The sequence below is a fragment of the Martes martes genome, assembly GCF_963455335.1.
Source record: "Martes martes genome assembly, chromosome: 7".
In the NCBI taxonomy this organism is placed as follows: Eukaryota; Metazoa; Chordata; class Mammalia; order Carnivora; family Mustelidae; genus Martes; species Martes martes.
Genome location: NC_137894.1, coordinates 34,567,696 through 34,595,467, shown reverse-complemented (window position 1 = coordinate 34,595,467; position 27,772 = coordinate 34,567,696). Strand labels below are relative to the sequence as shown.

Here is a 27,772-nt window from a genome sequence, read left to right as displayed (position 1 = left end):
TGCAAAATCCCTTTACCCTTGCCATATTCCATTGGTTAGAAGCAACTCACAGGTTTTACCGGCACCGAAGAGAGGGATACCAGGGTGTAGGAATCAGGGAGGACATCTTACTCAGAATTCTGCCTACCATTAATGCTAATGTTTCTAGAGTTTCCCCACCAAGCATGACATTTGCTCTTCATTTTCTATTTATCCTATTTGCTGATTTAAAAAAATTAAGGAGGGATGTTGAATTGTGTGAAATCCTTTTTTCAATGTCTAAAGAAATAATCACAACTTTTCAACTTAGACCAATCTCTTGATAGGAATCTTCCTTGCATTCTTAGAATAAACTACACTTGGCTGTAATGTTTTGTTATTCATTTAGTGTTCTGCTGTGGTCTCCTTGATACTCTTCCTTTTTAAAAATATTTTTGCATCATGAATATCCTTAGGTTTTTGGTCTGGCTTTTCTTTTTCTGTGCCAATGCTGGCAGGTTTCAGATTTAATGTTATGGTATCTGCCTTAAAAAAAAAAAAAGGAAACGTTTTCTTCTTTTGCAATACTCTTGCACAATTTTAAAAAATCACTGGAATTGTCTATTCCTTAGAGTTGGTTGATTTCTCTGTGAAATTGTTCTTGTTTTGCATGCAGCTCTTTGATATTTTTCTAAATGTCTTTAGTATTAATTAATAAAATTTATTTTATAATAAATTTAATTTTAATTTTATATAAACAAATAAATAATATAATTATATTTATAATATAATATAAATATATATTTATATTTTATATCATATTTATAGATATATTTATATATCATATTTTATATAAATATGATAAAGAATATAAATATAAATAATAAATAATATAATAAATTTATTATAATTTTAATTTATAATAAAATTTATACATATTAATTTATAAAATAAATTAGTATTGATTTTTGACTCATGGAACTGAGTTGGTTCAAGACGACAAAGACTCACAATCCTGTCAGTTTGGCTTTCATTTTCCTCCTTTGGCCACATCAGGAAGTCCATATTAGCCAAAGATTAAATTCAATCCTTTCATATAGCACTCTTACTACCTTTCTCGTCCCTTCTTTTAACACCATCTACCCCAATCTCTGTGCTTCTGAAGAGTGAATTGCTCATAGCTCCTGGCTCTCTCCGTGTCTTTTTGTGCTTCTATGCCTTTTCTTCATACTGTGCTATTTCTCTTTTTCCTTCTATCTAGCTCCACTTTATCATTTAAGACTGGTGTCAGGAAGCTCTTCTCTGGAAAGCCTCCCTTGACCTGGATAAGATATTGCTCCCATACTCTCTTTATATACTGGTTTATAACCATCCCTGTATAAGTCTGTCTCCTTCATTAGGATGTGAGATCCGTGAGGATAAGGACTGTGACTTCTTACAGCCCAAGTAATCTGTGCGACAGGTGCTTAACACATGATTTTTGAGCAAAAGCGTGAATGTTAGGGTCGGGGAGGATTTCAAGGTATTGACTTCAAGTATCTGAAGAGTTTTCATGAGAAAGAGACAAATTCTCTTTTCTACATAAGGTAGTACTAGGGTCATGAATTAAAAGTTATTAGGAAGCAGATTTCAGCTTCACATGGGTAAGAATTTTTTTCACCAATGGAATTGTTCAGTGATAAAGAGCTCCCTCATGAAGCAGTACTTTTTGTACTAGAATAATTTAAACAGAATCTGAACATCCTTTAGGATGCCATTAAACATCAATTGCATTGTGTTTTCAAGGTTTTTTTCAAGCTGTAATCCTTAGAGCCCCTCTGGTTCCGAAGAGATGCTTCAGGATTGGGGGTGAGATGAGAAAGGAAAAGAATAGACAATCCCATCAAACGAAGCTCTGAAGCCCTCCTTTCCCTCAACAACAACAGCTGCTCTGCTGTTTTTGCTTTGTTTTGACATACTGGGTTTCAGCTACAATGTGGTTTGAATAAAGAGTCCCATGGCTGTTTAAAAACATCTGAAAACCACTTGCCCGGCCATTACACTGCCATATATATATATATATATATATATATATGTCTACATATATATACATATATATAAAATACATATATAAAACCTGTGTGAGTTATATAAATATATATATATATTTTTATATATATATAAAAATATAACTCACGGTGCCTTGCACATCAGTTAAGGATGCTCAGTCAGTGAGCGCTTCCTGCTGTCTTTGTCTTGCTCTTTTGCCCTTCAGTCCCCTCAAAATCTCTTGCAGAACCTTCGCATTCTATTGTTATTTTTTTTTTTTAAAGATTTTATTTATTTGACACAGAGAGATCACAAGTAGGCAGAGAGGCAGGCAGAGAGAGTGAGAGAGAAGCAGGCTCCCTGCCGAGCAGAGAGCGCGATGCGGGACTCGATCCCAGGACCCCGGGATCATGACCCGAGCCGAAGGCAGCGGCTTAAACCACTGAGCCACCCAGGCGCCCCCGCATTCTATTGTTATTTAAAGGATTTATTTCTGCAGCTTTCTTATGAGTTCCATCAAGACAGGCACTACATGCTTTTCTTCTTGTAGCTCCTGCGGCATCCTAACACTGTATTCCTCCAATAAGCCTCCGAATACAAAGAAGTAAAGAATTAGTTCCAGCTTTTCTGGCTAAGCAGCTACAGTGGAAACAGAACAGGTTAAAATGATGCCCCATGATTAAGGACGCAGAAGGTAACGCAGTAGGAGAATGAAAGCAGTGAGTGAGCACATCAAGGACACAACCTGACATGGGCCAGTTAAGTCCTCACAGCAAGCCTGCATCTCTTGTCTTAATTCAGGCAGATCAGAACCCTTGGTCCACTTTGGTCTAAATTTTTGGTACAGATTTCTTTGAAACATTTTTTTTTTCTGCTGAAATAAAGATACTGGAACTATGGACTCTACTTCTTCCTAATGCCATGGTGCTTACTGTCTTCAGCTGTACCTAACATAAGGCTGGCTAACTTTCCAGGACACAAACAAGTTATCTTCACTGAGTAAAGGGAGGAATGTACCACTGCCAAGTCCCATGCCAGGTGGGAGACATCCAGGCACCAGATGCCAAAGACTGATAGTGGTTTTACCTCTAGCCTTTCGTTATAAAAGTCTCTCGTGGTATAATTTAGCGTAGCTCGGTTTGTGTTTTCTCCTACAAGTCTTTTGCTATCACTGTTTTCTTCATTGACGAGACCAGGTTTTTTTCCTTTGGTTTCTAGCAGATACCGGAATTGCTTCTTTCTGTAGAAAGACAGTCAAGGGATGTAGAGAGTTACCAATGAGATTTATTAAAATATGTCTATTTTTTGTTGACTTTCAAGGGAAACATATGTGCTTTGGAATGTCTGCTTCATGAGTTTGAGTTATTCATTTGAACTCAGTTCAATACCCCAATCTTTCTACTAATTAAGCTAGACAACCCAAATTCTTTTGTTTCTTAACTACCAATCATCAACATAAACATCTCAACCATTTCTAAAATGAAGAAACTCTACCTTAAAGAAATCAATATAAAATTTAAATAATCACAGAGCACAAAACAACCCAATTAAAGATGTAGTAGGCCAAACTTTCTAAGTCATTATCTTTCGTAAAGCATATATTACCTCTTATAAATCACACAAATAGTCCGTAATTCCAATATGCAGCTCAGTAGTATTACTCACTACTGAGTATCACTCAGATAGAAAATGGAATGGGATACTGGTTTAACTTTAGCAAAACCAAAATAAGCAAAACACAAAAACCTCCAAGTGTTAGCATACTGGGGCAAGATCCTAGTAGGAGGTAAATAATGAAACTGGAAACTTCATTTGATTATGAAGAACATAAACAGTGCTCGGAGCATCACTGGCATACCCATAAGCCTAGACAGAGAACTGCAACTCATCTCTCATGAAAGCTGATTTCTGGTTTCCACCAGACTTAGGGTGTCTCTAAGTGAAGGGGTATTACTACTTTACTGTAAACTGAACTAAAGACTGGGAAGAGAAGAGGAATAGCTCTTTTCAAATTTTTTCCCTTTCCAATTTAAAAGTATAAAACAGCAATTTTAGAAATTTTAAGAAGTACACATTCTGAAAAGTATAAAGAAAGAAATAAAAATCACCCATAAATCTACAGCTCATAAATCTGTATAAATCTATAACATTGTTCACATTCAACATGCTTTTATAGGCTTTTTCTATGAATTTTTATAAAAAGTTAAGATCATACTAACCATCCAATTTTGTACACTTATTTTCACTCAATGCTATATATAATAAGTATTTTTCTATGTCTTTAAAACTTAATGAATGAATAAAATTCAGCTGTGATGTTAATCAGTTTACCTAATCAGGCCCTTATTTTGTATATTTAGTTGTATCATTTTCTCACTTTTATAAAGAAGTGAGTAACGTACAGATCTTTACCTGCGTTTTCTTTATTGACTTTTTAATTATCAAAGCAATGCATATGTAGTTTTTCTACCACTTACGTGTCTTTTCAAATAATCAATTTTTCATTAATTCTGTTTTTATTTTTTCTTAAGATTTATTTATGTATTTGAGAGAGAGAGTGCGTTGGCAAGTGGGGAAAGAGGTGGGGGAGGGGGGAGAGAATCCTCAAGCAGACTCCCCACTGAGTGGAGTCCAGCGTGAGGCTCAATCTCAGGAACCTGAGCCCATGACCCGAGCCAAAACCAAGAGTCAGACTGAGCCACCTAGGTGCCCCTCATTATTCTGTTTTTAATGTCATTAATTCTTTTAGCTTCCTTCAGGGTTATTTTGTTTTTTCCTTTCTAACTTCTTTATTTTCTTTTCCTAATTTCTTTAAGAGTCTTGTGCTCTACCGACTGAGCTAGCCGGGCGCTGACTCTTAACTTCTTTAGATAAATGTTTAGCTCCATTCACTTTCAGCCTTTATTCTTCCCTAACTGATACATTTCAAAGGCTAAAATGTTTTCATTTAGCATCATGTAACTTGATTCCACAAGTTTTGAAATGTGGTATTTTTGTTATATTTCAGTTCAAGGTAATTTCCATTATAAAACTGTCTTTTAACCTGTAGGTTATTTAGAAATGTGTATTCTGATTTCCAAATATATGCAGATTTCCTGATTAACAATGAATAATTGAGTTAAAGTTTAATTGAATTTTGAACAGAAAACATGGGCTATGTAAATCCTTTGGAATCTGTTGGCAATTGCCTTATGGATAGCATTTGGTCAATTTTTACAAATTTCCATGCATGCTTGTAAAGAACATGTGTTCTACAGTTATTGGGGGCAATGTTCTCCGAATGTCCATTAAATCAAATATGTTAATCATGTTGTTCTAGTATTTTACAGCCTTTTAAAATTACTCAAAAATATAGTAAAACTTCCCACTGTAATTGGGGGTTGTAGTAATGTCAGTTTTTGGTTTACAGGTTTTTAAGGCCATGCTAATAGGTGCATACAAATTAAATCAGCAAATTTATCTGAACATTTCTGATGAACTGAACTTATTATCATTTTGAAATGATCCTCTTTATTTCTAGTATTGCTTCTAACCTTAGTCTTTTAGTCCTCAATGGTTATTCTGTTTTTATTTTGGTTAGTATTGATGTTGTTACCTTTTCTCACTTTTTTACTTTTAAACTTTATGTAACCTTATGTTCAGATGTGTCCCTTGTAAACAACGTATAACTGAACTTCATTTTTTTTACTCAATCTGACAATCTTTGGCTTTTAACCAGAACAATTAGTACACTTGCATTTTATCACTGGTAACACTGATAGTCATAATTATGAGCTCCCTTGAATTCATGCCCTTTACAATGTGATGCTGCAGCTGAGCGGACTACCTCCATGACAGTATCAGTTCTCAGGCCAGGCCTCAGGAGTCCTTGCATGTTTTTCTCTCTTTAAACCCTGCCTCTCCCATGAAAACAAGCCCTGGCAGATTTCTGGAGCATGAGAGACCATGTGGAGCAAAGACAACTTGCCCTAAGGCTGCCTGTGAGCAGTTTATAGCTGGCCAACCCCCAAATAAGTGAGAGCCCCGGCTAGATCAGCACAGCTGCCTACCCAACCCAGAGGCGGCTGCAGATGCATGAGAACCCCAGCTGAAGGTACAGCCTTCCAGCGGACCTGCAGACTCAGGGAAGAAAATGACTCTTGTTCTAAGCCACTGACTTTTGGTACAATTGGAATTGCTGATATAGTCATATTTAGGTTAAATCTGACATTTTCTTTTCTTTCAATTTGACCCACATGTTCTATGTTTCTTTTCTCTTTCTCTTCTTTTCCATTTCTCTCCTCTTCCTCCTTATTAGTTTAGAAGCTGTACACTCTTTATTCTTTGGTTACCATAGAAATGAGAACATGCACTCTTAACTTACTAACATCTCAGGTTAATTACTATAGCTCCTTCCTAGATAATACAAGGATCTAGAATACCATATCTTTATCTACCTCCTACACTACACTGTTATAGTGTATGTTAATTCTATATATTTTAAAACCCACAACACATAATTATTGTTGCTTTACACAGCCAATGTTCATTTAGCTTTATCCCACAAATTTGGTATTTTTCTTGCTTTTTTTTAAAAAAAGATTTTATTTATTTGACAGAGAAGACAGTGAGAGAGGGAACACAAGAAGGGAGAGTGGGAGAGGGAGAAGCAGGCTTTCCACCGAGCAGGGAGCCTGATGCAGGGCTCGATCCCAGAACCCTGGAATCACGACCTGAGCTGAAGGCAGACACTTAAGGACTGAGCCACCCAGGCGCCCCTTCTTGCTCTTTATTTAGGTTTTCTTGCAACTCAGACCATCTTCTTGGGGTCACTTTCCTTCTGCTTAATTACAGGTATTATAATTTTTTTTTAGTGCAGGAATACTGGTGGGAAACTCTTAGCTTTTGTTTTTTATTATTTTGTTTTAAAGTGTCTTTATTTTATCTTTTCTTTTTTTTCCCCTAAGATTTTATTTATTTATTTGACAAACAGGGTGAGAGAGCACAAGCAGGGGGAGCAGTAGAAGGAGAGCAAGGAGCAAGCTCCCTGCAGAGCAGGGAACACGACTCCGGGTTCAATCCCAGGACCCTGGGATCGTGACCTAAGCCATCTGAGCCGCCCAGGCACCCCTATTTTATCTTCATTCTTAAAAGACATTTTTAAAAAATGTTTTATTTATTTATTTGACAGAGATCACAAGTAGGCAGAGAGGCAGGCAGAGAGAGAGGAGGAAGGAGGCTCCCTGCAGAGCAGAGAGCCCGATGCAGGGCTTGATCCCAGGACTCCGGGACCATGACCCGAGCCAAAGGCAGAGGCTTTAACCCACTGAGCCACCCAGGCGCCCCCTTAAAAGACATTTTTACTGTGTATAGAATTCTAGGTTATTGGCAAAGAACTTCCCTCAGTACGCAGAACATACCATTTATTATCCTGTCTTCTGATTTCCACTGCTGCTGTTGTGAAGTCAATGGCTGATATGCACTCCTTTAAAGATAATCGCTTTTTTCCTGGTTGTTTTAGAATTTTTCACTTTTATAGTTGGTGCTCTGTTATTTCATTGTGAAGTGACTTGGGTTAGATTTCTTTTAAATGAATACATTTGTAACTGGTTGAGCTTGTCTAATGTGTAGATTACTGCATTTCACGAGTTCAAAAAAATTATTTGCCATTATCTTTAAATATTACACTTACCCCACCTTCTTTATTTTATCTTTTTGAAATTCCAATCAAACACATTTTAAACCTTTCAACTCATTCTATCTCCAAATTTCTTAACTGCTTTTCCATATGTTCCTTTCTCTTGTGCTCCATTCCACAAAATTCCCTCTAGGCTATTTCCTAAATTACAGATTCTCTTTTCAACTAAGTCTAATTGGCTGTTAAGTGTCTTAAGTTTTGATTGTGTTCGTTTCATTTTTCATTTACAGAACTTCCTTGGGTTTCCTTCCAGATCTGATGGATCACTTTTTAAGTTTTCTCATTATTGCCAGATATTTTCAAACTTGTCTATTATATCATGAAATATACTATGCATAGTTGTTTTATAATTCTTAAGAAATAATGCCAAAATCCAACGTATTTGTGGGTCTGTTTCTATAGTCTATGTTTTTTCTGCTAGTTCTTATACATAGTAACTTATTTCTTTATATGCTCAGTTATTTTTACTTTTTTTCCATTGTGTCCTGGACACTGTCCTTAAAAATTATTTATGGAAATTCTCTGATAGGTTGAAAATAAACTTCCTCCAGAGGGGAGGTGCATATGCTTTTCCCAGATATCTAGAGAGAGTAACATTTAAACTTTGACATTAGTTTAAACTATCTACATATTATGAATTCAGGCTGCAAATCTATATGAGGATTGGCTTTCAGTTATACTTCTTAGAAATAACTTTGCCCCTTTTTTGCTCATACCAAGACAACTTTCCTTGGTAATTCCAGGTGAGAAGAAAGGGAGGTTTATTTCTGACACCACCTTGATGGTATAGCCATAGGGATCCTAGCTAAATTTTGGGAAGATCTCAACTTATATGCATATTTTAGAGGGGGTCCTGGGCTTTGATTTATAGCCTTCCCTCTTTGCAGCTAACAAAAGCAAAATTTAAGTTCCCCTAAAATGCCTCTAGGTTAAACACAGTTTACATGCTCACCTTACTTCTCAATGTTCTTTCCATAGATCTCGGTCTAGTACTTCTGTACTTTTATGGAGTTTTCATTTTTTTATTTTATCCAAATTTTTAGTTGTTTTTATTGCAAGGAATTATCAAAACAACCTAACTCACCATTACTGGAGAAGTCCAATGCATTCTCAATAAGAACTTTCAAATTGTACAAACATATATAGAGTAAAACTTGAAAACCACTCTTTAACCACTCAACCACCACTACTAACATCCACATCCTACCAGGTGTGTTCATCTTTTTAGCTTCCTTTCTATGTCTCCATATTTATACATAAACATTAATTTTGTTGCTTTTAAAAATAACATCAAGTCATAATATAAATGCTCTTTTACACTTTATTTTATTTAATAAACTGTCTGTCTCAGGATCATTTCAGATCAGAACAGAAAATCTACTTTAATCTTTTTTTTTCTTTTTCTTATTTTTCTATAGTTTTAAAATGACCGTAATGTACATAGTATCATATAGATACTACATTTATAGTTTAGGAGTATCATGATTTATTTAACTTTCCCTGTTGTTAGGCATTTAATTACTTTCTGAAGTTGGGTTACTACAAACAATAAAATAATCACAGCCTATACCTAAGTTTTTTGTGCCCACGTATGTGCAATTTAATAGGCTATATTCCTAGTACTAGAACTTCTGGGTTCAAAAATATGGCAGATATTGCTAAACTACTTTCTTCACAAGTCTGCATTAAGTCTTCCACCAATAGTGTAGAGTATATATTTCTCTGAATAGTAATAAACCCCTATTATTATTAGTTCTTAAATTTTTTAGTCGATCCCATTAGCTAAAATGAAATCTAGTTTTAACTTAATTTTTACTTCTCTTTTACAAGTGAGTTGGATCTTTTCTTACAATATTTGGCCTTTGTGTGTGTGTGTGTAAAGTCTTTATATCCTTTGCTTTTACTTTCATGTTGATTGTCTTTTTCTTACTAAATTTGTAGGACTTCTTAAATCTGTTAAATGTGTTGCAAATACATTCTCCCTCTCTGTTCATGTCTTTTGACTTTATGATGTCTTTTATCATACAGAAGTTTAAAATTTTTGTGAGCTAAAAGTGACAAAACTTGGAAAGTTATTAGAAAGTATAGTAGAATGTTTTTATAAACTTGAGGTGATGAATGCCTTCCTAGGATACAAAAATCATCTTGTTCAGTTTACTGAGATACCATACTGGGATTGTTGATTAGAAAGTCAATAACTACATGATTTAATTAAAATAAATTGACATTTTCAGGGGCGGGTGGTTGGGTGGCTCAGTTGTTAAGTGTCTGCCCTCAGCTCAGGTCATAATCCCAGGGTCCTGGGATCAAGCCCTGCATTGGGCTTCCTGCTCCGCGGGAAGCCTGCTTCTCCCTCTCCCACTCCCCCTTCTTGTGTTACCTCTCTCACTGTCTTCTCTGTCAAATAAATAAATAAAATCTTAAAAAAACAAATTGACATTTTTATTAAGCCTCAGAATTCATTAACAATGTACATCTTTCCATTTTTAGACCTTTTTAAAATTCCTAATTTCACTGTTTACTTCATAGTTACTTTGTATCAGATGGATTTCCTGATATTTTATTATTTTTATTGTCCCGATAAATGGGATACTTTTCTAATACTATTTTCAAGAATTTATTATTTTAATGAAAAAATGCTAATTATTTTTGTATGCTAATATAGTATCTGGTTTCCTTATTATATATTCTGATTAGCTATAACAAAAGTTTAATACTTGAGTTCTTGGATTTTCCTTAGAAACTTGTTATAAAGAGTCTATTTTTGCTTTTACGAGTCAACTATTCTTTTTTATTTCTTTAAAAGTTGCTTTAGCTTTACAAATTTCTTGACTCCATTTTCTTGTCTATGACTTTGATTGAGGTTTAACACCTCTTTTTAAGTTTAAAGGCACTTGTATTTTGTTTTCTGAGAAACTGGTTCTCCTGTTTCTTTGTGTTTCCTATTTCAACTGGGTAAAATTTTGGCTCATTACTTTCTAATTTTATGATATGACTAGAGAAAGTGATCTGTTTAAGTATGTTTTTTGGGAACCATGGAGTTTTTCTTTGAGTTTAATATATGTCCAATTTTTGTAGACATTTCATAGGTATTTGAGTAGAATTTGTTTCAAATTGGGAATAAGAGTCTGGCAATAAAATTATAAATCCATTTATTTGATAAAATGCATTAACTGTGTTATTCAAATCCTCCATATTTTCTTTTGTTTATTTGATCTACTGATTAGATTAATATCTATCACAATAACTGTGAATTTGTCAATGTATACTTGTACTTGTTGATATATTTAGGATCTTAGTTACATTAAGTTTCAAAATTATCATATTCTTTGGCAGATTGTAGCTTTTGGTCATCAATTCTATTATCACTAATACTAATATTCCCAGATTTGTTTGTTGCTGTTGTTGGCATTTCCCTGTTATATAGTTTCAAGCCTTTATTTTCAAACTTTATATATTGCTTTCTTCAGGAGTATGTCTCAAAGACAAATTGTAACTCAATTTTAACCCTGATAGCCACTATCTATTAATAGGAGATTTCCATTCATTAATATTTATTATAACTAACATGTTTATTTTTCTTTTTTCTTCTCTTCCAGGCTTTTGTTGAACTTTTTTCTTTTTAGTGGTTTAGAATCTGTACATCTAGCTTTTCTTCCTACTGGTAGCCCTTAAAATTTAAATATATACAGTTAAAATGTATTATTTCATTAACTTTTGGTGCTAATTAGTAACTATTATTACTCCTAAGGGGGGGGGAAACTTAGGAAATTTTAACTTCCTTTCCCTTAGGAATTTCTGGGATTTTTATTTTTGGGTCACTAAATTTTTCCTTATGCATTAATATTTTTGATAAATATAGTTTATAGATTCACATTTTATTTTTTATTATTTAAATTTTTAATTCCTTAATTATGAGCATATTTAAAAAATTAACATATAATGTATTATTTTTTTCAGGGGTACAGGTCTGTGATTTATCAGACTTACACAATTTACAGCACTCACCATAGCACGTACCCTCCCCAATGTCCATCACCTAGCCATCCCATCCCTCCCACTCCCCTTCACTCCAGCAACCCTCAGTTTGTTTTCTAAGATCAAGAGTCTCTTATGATTTGTCTCCCTCTCTGGTTTCATCTTGTTTCATTTTCCCTCTAATTGTTACTTAGCTCCACACCATCAGTTTTTGAATTCAATGCTTCTTATTTGTTCTACTCACTGTTCATTTTGTAGCAGTCCCTCCTTCAGTACTTTTTTCTCAAGTGATTCCATAGGGGTTTTAATGGGATTTAGAGTCTACCAATCAGACACACTTGGGTTAAGATCTGAAATCAGAACTGAGCCAGTTGGGAGGTAGAGGTAGCACACAGATATCCATTTTTGGGGGTACAAATTACAAATTTATAATTGTAAATTCTATAACCAAGTTCTGGGGACAGGAGTGGGGAACTTCCTGATCCCCCATGTAGTGAAAGTGGTATGATCTTGGAGGTTGCAACTGGGATGACACTCTCCTGATCAGCTAGCTCCCTGAGCAGAGGTTGGCAGTTTCCTTGGTGGGCTGGTTCTGTGGTATCATTCTGGGAGTCATGAGGCTGCTTCCCTGGCCCTTCCGATGATTTTACAGACAATGAATCCCTTGTATATCAGTCATTTCCTACTTATTCTACCAGAGTGAATTCTCTTATCTATAACTAAATCACGAAAGACATAGCATCCTTAAATTTTGTCCTTCTATCCATGCACATTTTCTCAGTGTGTTCTGTCAGGTATAACTCTTCTAAGTATTTTTCAAATTATCCTCTTCTCCACTCTCATTGTCTTAGTTCATGCCTTCAAAATCTCCCTCCTGGACTATAATGAGCCTCTTTTTTGGGGGGGGTCACACCCCAATTTATTAGTATAAAATGTTATTCAACAATCTTGGTTTCTTCTTCAACTTTGCTCTTCTATTATCATCCCATGCTTTCTTTTTTTCCTCTCTCACCATAGCACATACCCTCCCCAACATCCACTATCCAGCCACGTCATCCCTCCCACCCCCTCCCCTTCAGCAACCCTCAGTTTGTTTCCTGAGATTAAGTGTCTCTTATGGTTTATCTCCCTCTTTGGGTAAATCTTGTTTCATTTTTCCCTCCCTTCCCTATGATCCTCCAGATATCTTGTTTCTCAATTCCTCTTATCAGAGAGAGCATATGATAATTGTCTTTCTCTGATTGACTTATTTCGCTCAGCATAATACCCTCTAGTTCCATTCACATTATTGCAATGACAAGATTTCATTTTTTAATGACTGCATAGTATTCCATCATATATATATATAGAATATATATATATATATATATCATATATATATACCACATCTTCTTTATGCATTCATCTGTTGATGGATATTTAGGCTCTTTCCATAGTTTGGCTATTGTGGACATTGCTGCTACAAACATTCGGGTGCAAGTGCCTCTTGATTGGTCTCCAGTCCTTCCATCTCTGCCTACTCAAATGGCAGCCTTTCTAGAATGTACGTCTAATCACATGACTGTTGTGCCTAATTACAAAGCCCAAGTATTCACTTTTGTTTTGAATGGATTGCAAAACTCTTCAAAAATCTGACCAAAATCTTCTAGCTTCATTTCTGTTCACTAGTCACAATTATGCCATGCTCCAATGACTCTAAACTTGTTACAATTCTTTGCACCTTTGCAGATCTCCTTCCCCTATATCCTATACCTGAAAAACTCCTCATTTCTGAGGAGCTAGATAAAATGTTATCTTCTCTGTGAAGTTTTCCCTTACGTTCTTCCAAAGTGCAGTTGGTCTCTCCTACACTCCTACAGCCCTCTCTGAAATCTGAAGCATTCACATTATAAGTGCTTACATATATCTTTAAATTATTAGTTTATAAGCCACACAAGAGCAAGAATTTTGTCTTATTCATCTTTATACCCCAACACTTGGAAGAGGGCAAGTCACAAGACAAATTTAGGATCAATGTTTGTGGGATGTGCGAGTGGCAGTTAAGAGGTATGTGGAATTTATCCCTCTTTTCTAGTGCAACAGAAATTTCATAAAAATGATAGAAATTAAAGATTACCTGACATCACCCAGAATTGAAATCAGACGGTACTGGGGTAACTCAGAAGATGCAACATGTGCTAGGATTCCAAAGAGCCTTTCAGCCATTATCATATCATTCTGTGTCACCTGAAGAGATACAACGGAGAGGGGTCAAAATGACACTGTCTCTAGCTTGATACAATTAACACAATTCCAAAGAAATTTCTAAGTATTTTCTTTTAGTCCGGGGAAGTACCTTCTCCTGGGCTGCAAGAGAGAGTTCTTATTGACATTTCTTTCTTCCTGAACTTAATTGAAATGAAGATGTACAAATGTGGCTTGTAGTGATGGAGGATGACCGAGGTGACGAGTTCACTCTGACTCAAAGCAATGTTCCCTGAGAATTATACTTGAGGCAACTTAAATTCTTAATGAATTTTTTTCAGAAGTCCTACAGTTTCTTGGAGTAGAATGATTTAGGGGGAAAATTCTCAAGTGTCAATGGAATAGATTCACTGTAATAATGTGTCAAAGGTAAGCCAAGATCTTGTTCATACCTTGCTTCTATAAGAATAACACTGTCCCTTTCTGAGAGATGGAACATGAGATAAGCAAGGATACTCCTGTTCATTCTAAAATTATGTCTACCTTGCTCTCCACAAGGAACAATGGTCACAGGTATTCTTTGTAAGGGCTTTATCCCCATGTTAACCAAGAAGGTATTAAAAGCTGAAAGTGGGGCTCAGATTAATATCTGGGGCTATTTTCTTTAATATAAGATGTGGTTGCTTGTCCTTGCATTTTAAATACTATTCATTTGTCTACATAATCAGTTGTTCCCAACCAGGGGCCATTTTGGCCCCTAGGGAACATCTGACAATGTCTGGAGACATTTTTGGTTATGACAGCTGGCAGAGGGGAGCTACTAGAAACTAGTGGGTTGAAGCCAGGGGTGCTGCTAAACAACCTCATTGCACAGGACAGCCCCCACAACAAAGGACTACCTGGCCCCAAATGTCAACAGAGCTGAGGTGGAGAAACCCTGGTATAGTCAAATGTTGGAACTTAAAATCTTTCACTAATACTAGCTGTAATACATTTCACAGGCCTGCTCCAAAAAATAAACCCACAATTCCCAAGCATCTTACACACATGCCTCAGTGCAGTCTCACACTTTTCCTAAGACCTTCAGAGTTAAGGAGGCTGCTGTTTGCTCAGATCTTTCCTTCCGCTGACAATGAAGTTACTTGGTCTAACATAGTCACCTAGTGGCCGGTGGAGGCCACTACTCCATCTTTTCTTCTTGATGCGCACAATTCAAATTTAATTCTTCGGCAAGCAATACTATTCTCTCTCATATACAAAGAGATGTAGATATATAGTATAATATTACTACATATTGTCAAGGTTGAAACAAGCAGCTTTATTTTAGACTGTTAATAAAGGGTCAAATATTCTGGGCATTGACATTTTAGGAAATTTTAAATCAGAAGAAGTTATATTGATATTTGATATTTGATATATTGATATTTTAAATTAGAAGAAGTTATATTGGTTCTTTATAATTCTTCTTTATTTATGTAATTATACCGCACCATTCCTCCTATTTCAAGGTTCTATCATAATTAGTACATCTCTAGTAGTGATCTATGTCTGGGTAAATATACTACTTAGGTTAATGGGGTCAACAGTTTGGCCATTAATGAAGGAGAATACTCACCCATAGTCAAAATCACTATTCTACTTCCAGACCAAGGTAGCTTTGGAAAACTTTGGGACTAATTATTAGGTCTGATCAATGACTCACAACCTCTCTGGGAAGTACCAAGAGAATACACAAGAGTACACAAGACTGAAACAAATCTCTTGGGAACTAGCTGGAGAAATGAGTAGTCTGGAGGTTCCAGATTTGTCTCACATTTTACTCATGAGCCTACCATCGTTGATGCTAAATTCACTTGTACACTGACTCGGAGATCTCCAGTCTCTTCACACTCTACTAGATTTTTAGAATGCTAGGCCAGAGGTACTTGTAGAGCATCAGCTGCAGGGAAATACAGTTGTTATTATCATCATGCTGGCAAATTTGATCATAGCTCATTTTATAATAAGGAGGTCTTCTGAATTTTAAGAGATAACTGTAATAATATTAACAGTCATATTAGAGAACTTCTTTCTTTGGAGGATTATTTAAATTCAGTGCAGGAATTCCACAGGAGAGGAAGAAGTATAGTTTCTCTCCTTTCTTCCAAAATAGTATTTAGAGAACATGGTCTTTGGATAGCAGGAAAATTATTCCTGCGACAAGCTTAGCAAAATCAATCTGAAAAATAACCTCTCACTAATAATATTCCAGCCCTGAGTTATACAGAGCAGGTAATCCACGGGCAGCTGTTACAAACTATTAACAAAGCAGTCCAGACACTTACATATGCTTGTTTTACTTCCTTTTTTCCTCATTTTTACTTTCTCTTCTTTTGCCTTTCTTCCTTATTTCTCCTTCTCATCTTTTCTTTTAAAATTATTCTTTTTTCCCTGCATACATTCTTTTTTTTTTTTTTTCTCACTTTATTCCTCCCTCTACCATGACCTTTATCGGCTGACCTTTGCATACTACTTCCCCATCCTTCTCATGTGTCTGGCAGTTTGCAAAACACTTTGAAGAATACTAAGATCATAGTACCTACATAGGTGTTCTTTTTTTTTTTTCTGAACTGTCATCCTACCAATAGTTTACTTTTCTGAATGTTTACAAGGAACAGTAAAAGCATTTGCTATTCACCATGATTTGGCTGTTATTTTTAAAGTCTGTATAGTGCTTTAGAAGTTTTTTGATTGATCTTTAGCTTTTTAACATTGTAAATGTCAAGATTTGGGGAAAATCCATAATATCTCTCAAAACTTCTTTCATGATTACTGAATTTCCTGACCATTATTATGACTACTTCTCCCAAAAAGGAATATTTTGATTCTACAGCTAGCTTATATTTAGCTTACCTCTGTTCCGTTTATTTTCTGCATACTAAAATGGCTCAGTCTAAACAGTACATAGTATTTCCAGAGTGTGAAATTGACAACTGGATTTCCTTGCGGATCAATTGTCAACTGGTCGACACGGCGCAGTTGAGCTAGGGCATTAAACTGCTGCAGCATGACAAGATTTGTTTCCTTGAATTTAAGGTGCTGCAACAATAAAACACAAAGAAGAGCTGAACATTGAATTTAACCACCTTAAAATACTAACATTAAAGCTTCAGTGACCATTCCCCAAGAAGTCTGTAAACTTTAGGTTTAACTAGTATGTTTTCAATTATATTAAACCAACTGCATCTACCAAATTTACTTAATTTTAGTCCATCTGATACATCACTGATGAAATCCATTAATCCACCCAGTATTGAATTCAAAGTCATTCCCCATCTGCAAAGGATGTCCCCCATTTACTAGCAAACTAAGCTCCTCAAAATTAAATAAATATATATAATATATTTATATTATATATTTATATATATAAATAAATTCAGACTTTCAGGCATTACAATGATTTTACATGCTTTATACTGAAATTGAATCTACAAAGGAAAGATTAGAAATAAAACTTTGAACTTTATGAATACAGGGCTCACAATGGTTCTGAGAAGAACCGATTAGTTGTTATTACCTGTATCTTGCCAATTACTATTCAGGCTAGTTAAACTAGCCAAGGGACAAGAAAATCACTAAAACTGAAATACTACTGTAAGTGTTCTTTCTGTGTAACTGGATGCTCTTTTCTGAACATATTGTCTCCATTTCCATCTTTCTTCTTTAGTGAGGATAAGGTGGCAAAAGAAAAAGAACTACAAGAGGGCAGGTGAAGGAAATCACTTGGCTAACAGAGAAAAACACAATAATAATAAAAACTCAAGGGAGAACTCATAGTTTCTGCAAATAACGTACTAATAAGTAATGTACCAAAAACAGCAAATTGGAAAAACTCAAAAAAGCTAATTTCTCAACCTTACTTAAAAAAAAATTCAATTCTAGTATAGCTAACATACAGTATTATATTAGTTTGAGGTGTACAATACAGTGATTCAACAATACTGTACATTACTCAGTGCTCATCACAGTAAGGGCACTCACAATTCCCTTCACCTCTCTGGTAGCCATGTTTGTTCTCTATAGTTAAAGAGTCTTTTTCTGATTTGTCTTCTTTTGCCTTTATATATATCACATATACATACACACAGTGGAGTATAACTCAGTCATAAAAGAAATCTTGCCATTTTTAACACACACACACACACACACACACACACATCCATTCTTCTGTGGACTGACATCTTTATCCATCCATCTGTGGATGGACACTTGGACTGTTTCCATAGTATGGCTATTATAAATAATGCTGCAATAAATATAACAATGCATATATCTTTTCAAATTAGTCTCTTCATATTCTTTGAGTAAATACCTAGCAGTGCAATTACTAGATAGCAGAGTGGTTCTATTTTTAATTTTTGGGGAAGTCTCCGTACTCCCTCCCACAGTGGCTCCAAATTTGCATTCCCACCAGCAGTGCACAAGTGTTCATTCCTTTTTCCTCACATCCTAGCCAACACCTTTGTTTCTTGTCTTTTTGATTTTAGCCATTCTGACAGGTGTGAGGTGATATCTCATTGTGTTTTTGATTGCATTTCCCTACTGATGAGTGATGTTGAGCATCTTTTCATGTGTCTATTGGCCATCTGCCTGTCTTTGGAGAAATGTCTGTTCATGTCTTCTGCCCATTTTTTAATTAGATTATTTGTGTATCTGGTGTTGAGTTGTATAAATTCTTTATACATTTTGGATACTGACCCTTTCCTGGATGTCATTTGCAAATATCTTCTCCCATTCAGTAGGTTGCCTTTTAGTTTTGTTGATTGTTTCCTTTTTTGTGCAGAAGCTTTTTATTTTTATGTATTCCCTGTAGTTAACTCCCAATAAATATAAATAGCATATTTATGTATTCCCAGTAGTTTATTTTTGCCTTGCCTCAGGAGACCTATCTAGAAAGAAGTTGCTTCAGCCACTGCGAATTAAGTTACTGCCTTTGTTCTCTTCAAGGATTTTTCTGGTTTCAGGTCTCACATTTAGGTCCTTAATCCATTTTTGAGTTTATTCTTGTTTATAGTGTTAAGAAAGTGGTCCAGTTTCATTCTTTTGCATGTAGCTATCTAGTTTTCCCAACAACATTTGTTGAAAAGACTGTCTTTTCTCATTGCATATTCTTGCCTCCTTTGTCAAAGATCAACTATTTCTATGCTCTATTCTGTTCCATTGATTTATGTGCCAATACCACACTGTTTTGATTACTACAACTTTGTAGTATATCTTGTAATCTGGGATTGTGATACCTCCAGTTTTTTAATTGTGAGACCTCTTCTTTTTCAAGACTGCTTTAGCTATTTGGTTTTTTTAATGGTTTCATGCAAATTTTAGGATTGTTTGTTCTAGCTCTGTGAAAAATGCTGATAGTATTTTGACAGGGATTGCATTAAATCTGATTGCTTTGGGTAGTATGGACATTTTAGCAATATTTTTTCTTCCAGTCCATGAGCGCAGAATACCTTTCCATTTCTTTGTGTCATCTTCAACTTCTTTCATGAATGTTTTATAGTTTTCAGAGTACAGGTCTTTCACCTCCTTGGTTAAGTTTATTCCTAGATAGCCTATCATTTTTTATGCCATTGTAAATAGGATCGTTTTCTTAATTTCTTTGCTACTTCCTTACTAGTGTATAGAAATGCAATGGATTTCTGTATATTGATTTTGTCTCCTGCAACATTACTGAATTCATTTATCAGTTCTAGTAGTTTCTGGTGGAATCTGTTGGGTTTTCTTTTCTTTCTTTCTTTTTTTTTTTTTTAAGATTTTATTTATTTATTTGACAGAGAGATAGAGAGCACAAGTAGGCAGAGCAGCAGACAGAGGGAAAGGGAGAAGCAGGGAGCCTGATGTGGGGCTTGAGCTCAGGACCCTGGAATCATGACCTGAGCTAAAGGCAGATGCTTAACCAACTGAGTCACCAAGGCACCCCTCTGTTGGGTTTTCTATGTGTAATATCATATCTTCTGCAAACACTTAAAATTTTACTTCTTCCTTACCAATATGGATGCCTTTTATTTTCTTGTCTAATTGCGGTAGCTAGGCCTTCCAATATTCGTGAATAAAAGTGGCAAGTGGACATCCTGGTCTTGTTTCTGACCTCAGGGGAAAAGCTCTCAGTTTTTCACCACTGAGTATGATGTTAGCTGTGGGTTTTCATATATGGCTTTTATTATGTTGAGGTATGTGCCCTCTAAAACTACTTCATTGAGGGGTTTTTACCATGAGTGGATGTTGTACTTTGTCAAATGCTTTATTTGCATCTATTGAAATGATCTTATGATTTTTATCTTCTCTCTTGTTGAGGTGATGTATCACGTTGATTGATCTGTGAATACTGAATCATCCTTGCAATCCTGGGATTAAATCCCACTTGATCGTGGTGAATGATTTTTTTTTTTTTTAATGTATTGTTGGATTTGGTTTGCTAGTCTTTTGTTGTTGATGAGTTTTGCATCTATGTTCATCAAAGATACTGGTCTGTAGCTCTCTTTTTTTGTATATCTTTATTTGGTTTTGGTATCAGGGTAATGCTCGCCTCATATGATGAATTTGGACGTTTTCCTTCCTCTTCTATTTTTTGGAATAGTTTGAGAAGAAGAGGTATTAACTTGTCTTTAAATGTTTGGTAGAATTCACCTGTGAAACTGTCTGATCCTGGACTTTTGTTTGTTGGGAGGTTTTGATTACCGATTCAATTTTGCTGCTGGTAATCAGTCTGTTCAAATTATCTATTTCTTCCTGATTCAGTTTTGGTAGTTTATATGTTTCTAGGAATTTATAAATTACTCCTAGGTTATCCAGTTTGCTGGCATATAATTTTTTTATAATATTCTCTTATAATCCTTTGTTCTTTCTATGGTTTCAGCTGTTATTTTTCCTCTTTCGTTTCTGATTTTGAGTCCTCCCTCTCTCTCTCTTTCATGAATCTGGCTAAACATTTATTAATTTTGTTGCTTTCTTCAAAGAACCAGTTCCTGGTTTCATTCATCTTTCTATTGTTTTTTATTTCTATTTCACTTAATTTTGCTCTAATCTTTATTATTTCCTTCCTTCTATTCATTTTGGGTTTTTGTTCTTTTTCTAGCTCAGGTTGTTGGAGATTTTTCTTGCTTCCTGAGGTAGGTCTGTACTGCTTTAAACTTCTCTCTTAGAACAGCCTTTACTGCCTTCTAAAGATTTTGGACCACTGTGTTTCATTTTCATTTGTCTCTGTGTATTTTTTTATTTCCTCTTTGATTTCTTGGTTGACCCATTCATTTTTTAGTAGCATGTTATTTAACCTCCATGTATTTGTGTTCTTTCCTGATTTTTTCTTGTGGTTGATTTCTAGTTACACAGTGTTGTGGCCAGAAAAGATGCATGGTATGACTTCAGTCTTTCTGAATTTGTTGAGACTTGTTTTGTGGCTTAATATGTGATCTATTCCAGAGAATGTTCTATCTGCACTTGAAAAGAATGTGTATTCTGCTGTTTAGGATGAAATGTTCTGAATATATCTGTTAGATCCATCTGGTCCAATGTGTTCTTCAAAGCCTCTTTTTCCTTGACACTTTTCCATTTGGATGATCTATCCATTGATGCAAATGGGGTTTTAAAGTCCCCTACTATTATTGTACTACTATTGATTACTTCCTTTATGTTTGTTTTTAGTTGCTTTCTGTATTTGGGTGCTCCCATGTTGGGTGATAAATATTTACAACTGTTACATCTTGTTGGATTTTTCCCTTTATTATTATATAGTATCTCTGACTTTTGTTACAGTCGTTGTTTTAATGTCTATTATGTCTGATGTAAGTATTGCTACCCTGGCTTTCTTTTCATTTTCATTCACATGATAAATGCTTTTCCATCTCTTCCCTTTCGATCTGCAGCTGTCTTTAGATCTGAAAAGAGTCTGTTGTAGGCAGCATATAGACAGTTCTTGCTTTTTTATCCATTCCATCACCCTGTATCTTTTGTTTGGAGCACAGTCCATTTCCATTCAAAGTAATTATTGATGGGTAGTACTAATTGGCATTTTGTTGCATGTTTCATGTTTGTTTTAGCAGTTCCTCCTGTTCCTTTCTTCTCTTGCTCTTTTTGCTCATGATTTGCTGACTTTCTTTAGTGATATACTTGGATTTCTTTCTATTTTTTTTTTTTTTGCATATCTATTACTGGTTTTTGATTTGTGATTACCATTAGATTTACACATAACATCTTATGCATATTGCAGTCTCTATTAAGTAGATGGTTGCTTAAGTTTGAACCCACTATAAAAGCACTGAAATTTTACTCCCCTCCACATTTTAGGTATATTGTGTCATACTTTACACCCTTTTTTGGAGTCTTTGATGGATTTTTATGGATATATTTAATTTTACTGCTTTTGTGCTTCCTGCTTTTCTTACTCCTGCTTATAGTCTTTCCTTTCCAGTCAGAGTCCCCTTTAACCTTTCTTGTAAGGCTATTTTAGTGGTCATGAATTCTTTTAAATTTTTGTTTGTCTGGGAATTTCTTTCTCTCTCCTATTCTGAATGATAGCCTTGATGAATAGATCATTCTTGGTTGCAGGTCTTTTTCTTTCAGCACTTTGAATATATCATGCTTTCTGCTCTGCAAAGTTTCTTCTGAAAAAAAATCAGCTGGTATCCCTTGTATGTAACTGTTTTCTCTTCTGCTGCTTGCAAAATTCTCTCTTTACCATGACTTTTTGCCATTTTAATCACTATGTGTGTTGGTGTGGACCTCCTTGGGTTGATTTTGTTGTGGGGTCTCTATGCCTCCTGAATCTGGATTTCTGTTTCTTTCCCAGATTTGGGAAGTTTTCAGCTATTATGTCTTGAAATAAATTTTCTGGCCCCTTTTCTCTGTCTTCTTCTTCTAGGGTTTCTACTTTTTGAACATTATTATGATTAATGGTGTTGCTAAATTCTCTTAGTCCATTTTCATTTTTTATTATTATTTTTCTCTCCCTTGTTCAGCTTGATTGCTTTCCCCTACTCTCTCCTCCAGATTGCTGATCTGTTCTTCTGCTTCTTCTAGTCTACTATTTATTCCATTTAGTGTATTTTTCATTTCAATTACTGAGTTCTTCATCTCTGATTGGTTCCTTTTTTATGTTGAGAGTCTCACTGAGGTCCTCCACTCTTTACTCAAGTCCAGTGAGTACCTTTATGACAATTACTATAAATTCTCTATCAGATACATTACTTATCTCCATTTCACTTAGCTCTCTTGTGATTTTGTCCTATTCTTTCACTTGGGACAAATTTCTCTGTCTCCTATTTTGTCTAACTCTCTGTGTCTGGGTTTTTTTGTGTCTTGAAAAAGCCAGCTCATCTCCTGCTCTTGAAAGTAGCCACCTTACGAAGAGGTCCTGTAGTGCCCTTGCAGAACAATGTCCCCTGTTCACCAGAACCCAGTGCTTCAGTGGTGTCTCTTATGTGTGTTGCACGTGCCCTACTGTTGTGGCTGAGCTGTGTTTGCCTTCATTCCAGTCATCTGCAATAGCTCTCTTTGCCTGTTGTGGGCCGAGTTTAGTCTCTGTGTTGTTAGTGGGTCAGTCTGAGGCGACCATGGGCTTGAGTTGGGTCAAACCAGGTGTTTGTCAGAGACGCAGTAGCACTGAACTTTAGGGCACTTTCCCTGTGTTGTCCCCTCAGAAGCTTTCATTGGTAGGCAAGGCCTGCAGTCAGACCCAGTATCTGCCCCCAGCACATTGCTCATGCCACAGACTGGTGTGTATGTTTATGCTCCCCCTGCCCAGGGCAGAAGTCACCTTGGAGTGGTGTTGGCCCCTTTTGGGACTACCTGCACAGTGCCAGGCTTGTGGCACCACTTTGAGTGGGCTATATGAGAGGGGCAGGTCCTATGGGAGAGAGCAGGTGCAGGGCTCATGGTGCCAGCAAGGTCTGCACCCATCCACTGCAGGAGGGGACCTGCAGCAACTCAGGAAACCTCCTGCCCAGGCAAGGATGGAGGGGACATGTTCACAGAAGTATGCAGGGATGGGGCATGCTGTTCACAAGGTAGGCAGAGAATGTTGGTGCTGTGCTAGTTTCTGCAGGTATCTGTATCTAGGCTGTGGTGTGGGAAAGGGAAATGGCACCCACCAGCTATTTTGTTCTTGGAACGGTCTCCAAAAGATCCTTGCCCCTCTGGCACATATTCTTCTGAGACCAGTAAATAAATCTCCTTCCCATATATCCCAGATATTTTTCAAACTGCTGCTTCTATACTGTATGTCAGTGGAGAGGTTTGTTGTGCTATCTCTTTAAGGGTGGGAATTCAGTTTTCTCTTGTGTACTGGCTCTCCCAGAGCTGAGTTCGCTTATTTTTAAATTTCCAGGTGTTAAGCCCTACTGGTTGGAAGAATTCATGGAGTTAGGCCCCTCTGGGTTTCAGAGCCAAATGTTATAGAGATTCATCTTCCCAGTGCACATCCCCATGCCTGGGTTGTCTGCCATGCGGGTCTATTCCTCTCCTCTCCCATGGACAGTTCCACGGGTCTGTTCATCTTCCGACCCATCTCTGCCTTCCCTACCCTCTTCAATGTGGCCTCTTTTTTACATTTAGCCATGGAGAGTCTGTTCTGCCAATCTTCAGGTCATTGTCTGGGTTATTACACTGATGTGGGTGTTTTCTAACTATATCCACAGGACGAGGTGAACTTAGCATCTTCTTATTCCACCACTTTCCCCTTCTCAAACTAATTTTAAGTGAGCTACTAAAATTATTTTAAGTGTTGTTAGGGAACTACTGTAAAAAATTATCTATAAATGTACATGTCCTGATGAATGCTTTATAAAGTGGCAACACATAATTTGAATAAAATTATACTAGTCCTTTATATTCCATAAAGAATCATTTGATAGAGAGATAATTTCTAATATTAACAGAAAACTGCAAGGCCACTTATGAATACTAATTTAAATCCCAGATCCAGAAAAATCAACACAGAACCTTAGCCTCCCTGCCAGACAGAAACTGCATAAATAAAAGTTAAAACAGGTCTTTGGCCTGAACACACAAGTCATGACTGAGAATTATTCAAATATACTACTAAAAGGAAATGTTTACCAGAGAATTAGGAAATTTAATCTTCAATTTGGGAAGCACTTGGACAATTTCATCAAATTCTATGAAAGTGAAGGACACTGTTGTCACCATTCCTGCTGTTTGAACACTCCAATTCCGATCTAGAGATTCCAGGGCTCCTGAGCCATACAGGGAAAGTGTGTCCCCATCCACTTCAACAAGGTGGGTATCTGTGACAGATAAACCTTGTAAAGCATTGCTGAGTCCTGAGTCCAGAGACCTGGAAAATGCAACATATAATTTTAATGAAAGTCTTATCATGAAAAGTAAACAACAGATAATAAAACCCTGTTTTGGCAAAGGTATTTGAAATTTTATATTCATTTTTTTTTTTGCTTCAATAACTAAACCCAGAACACCAAAGATTAAATTCCAATAGGATATTAGGAAGTTTTGTGCTCTTCTAGTTACACATTTTAATTCAAAAAGAGGCACATGTGAACAAAAAAAGACCACTTTAAACCCAAATTATTTATATCAATTAAAGGTAATGGATATCCTATTTAATTTTAAAACAATCGATTTAGTATATCATGGATATCTTTTTTGGGGGGGATATCTTTTCATGTTAGTACAAATATGTTTTCCTAATCTATAAAGTATTCCACTGTCTAGCAGAAAAAAAACCCCTGCATTTTACCAAACACTGTTTCTATATTAAGAACCATGTAATATAAAAATATATTTGTAAAACACTTGGGAAGACACATAATTACTGTTAACAATAGTTTACCTCTCAGAAGCTAGATTAAGGGGTAACTTCAACTTTCTATTTTTAAAAACCTCAATGTTGTCTGATATTTTCAATTGTATACTACAGTTACAAGAAGTAAAATTAATAAAGATTTCTTCGCCATTTTGAAATTAAAAATGATGAAAAATAATTCACTATTTAATCTCTCTCTCTGTATATGTATATACACACACACATATTCACAAAATCACTTCACATACTCTGCTGAAAATAGTAACTGTTGCTATTTCCAAAGCAGGGGTCACATTTTCTGCAAAAGGTACCCAAATGATAGCCAGAGAAGAAAAGAAATAGCTCAATCCAACTCGAATTTTCTGATTTGTGAATAGAGACATAACTATTTATTTTACCCAATCTTAAAATTCAAACAGTGCTTGCTTTTGTTCTTTATGTTTTCATTCTGCTATTTTTGCTTTCTACCAGTATTTATTTGCCCTTACTAATGTTAGTACTTTGCCTTCCTTTGTGCTCCTGTGAACTTTTATATACTCCTCCAATATATTACTTCTCTACTACATCATAATTATATGTTTACAATTTCTCTTCTCTATCAGTGAATTCCTTGAGGTGAAAGACTATTATTTCCTCATCTCTGGGGCTCTGGGGTCTGGTAATGGGCTTTCCACAATGTGTGTTGAATAAATGAATTACTAAAGATCTTCAAATTTTTTATATTGTTGATATTGGAGGAGAAGACTGACAAACGATTACCTTGTTGTTTTACTATGTTTTACTGGACAATGTGCACTTCTGTCAGAGTCACCAGTTAACCTGTAACACATCTGTGTATACAATGACAAGCTGGGTAATAACAGTCAATTTGAAGTGACTACGCAACCAAGAAAATACAAAGAGTCTTTATTTTTGCCAGACTAGTGCTTAAGACAATGATGATTATATGACAGTAGTTAGACACTCAACGAGCAGTAGTATTTGAATAACCTATAATCCTATATAGGTAAAAGCTGATAACAGAAGGAAATTAAGACAGAATTAAGAGTTCCTTATATTGTACTTTGTGTGATAGCTTTGTGTTGAGCTACGTAAAGCACACAGTCATTTCTGGAGTAAGATAAAGGATCAGAGTTCTATTTCACTGCCACTGAAATAGAGAAAGCTTGCTGAAGAGTGCATACCCCTGTTATAGCACTTAGCGCACTGCATGGTGATTACCTGTTTGTCTGTCTCTCACCAAACACTGTGATCCTTGGGCACTCCAACTTTGTCACATTCGTAGATCCAGCATCTAGCACAGCTCCTAGCACATGTTGTGTTCAGTAAATATTTCTTGAAAGAATTGAGGAAGTGAGATAAATATGAAGTTTTTAATGGCCGCCTATTGAATCTTAAAAAGGGTGTTCTGAGTATAAGCTGTGGTTTGAGCAAAGGGACAGAATCAGTGATACAGATACAGTTTATAAGGGCTAGCCAGGTTTTCTCAGGTGAGGCAAAGGCAAATAATGAAGAAATAAGGTCAAGAAACAAACAAATGAAAACCCTAACTAGTTGATACAGTGATGCCTACTGACCATGATACCCACCAAGCCAAGTTCATTTTAATGTAAAAATGACAGGGAATCACAGCTATGAATAAATCCTTTGGAAGTGTCTTGCCTTTCTTTTTCTTCTCCATATGATTAAAAGTTAAAGAATATAAACTCCAAGATAAAAGTCTTTCATCAGAAAGGGATTATTTATTTTGCATAAAGTTTTCTCAAGCAAACTATTGGGAAAATAAGTGAAATAATAAGTAAGCGTACACTCAGCCAAATAGTAATACGGTTACAAAAGAAAGCAGAAATCATCTCCAACCTCTATAGATTTCACATGGGCATTCTGTAAAAAACAAATGGTGGGTTTTCTGGGCTATAGAAAGGTTCATCTTTCCAAACAGGAAATGTAGCACCTGTTAAACAGGTCACACAACAGCTAACCCATTTCAGTTATTTTCTGAATGAGGCTTGAGTTTTGCCTCAAACTCCGGCCAATATAGAGTAGAGGAACCTGTTCTTCGGGGAAGGTATGCTCTGATTTGCATAAAAAATTACTTGGAAAGTTTACTAAAAATGTTTGTATGTTGGGGA

At 35.8% G+C, this 27,772-nt stretch overlaps 1 protein-coding gene across 1 annotated transcript in view; it reads right to left on the bottom strand.

Moving 5' to 3' along the window:
- Window positions 1-27,772, bottom strand: part of LRRC49 (leucine rich repeat containing 49) — a 148,998-nt gene that overhangs the window by 7,168 nt on the left and 114,058 nt on the right. Inside the window, exons 8-11 of the mRNA XM_080808685.1 lie at window positions 24,917-25,154; window positions 16,718-16,903; window positions 13,758-13,867; window positions 3,073-3,226 (exon numbers count right to left, since the gene is read on the bottom strand). Coding sequence (XP_080664811.1) covers window positions 3,073-3,226; window positions 13,758-13,867; window positions 16,718-16,903; window positions 24,917-25,154 — 688 coding nt within the window. The remainder of the gene's footprint in view (window positions 1-3,072; window positions 3,227-13,757; window positions 13,868-16,717; window positions 16,904-24,916; window positions 25,155-27,772) is intronic.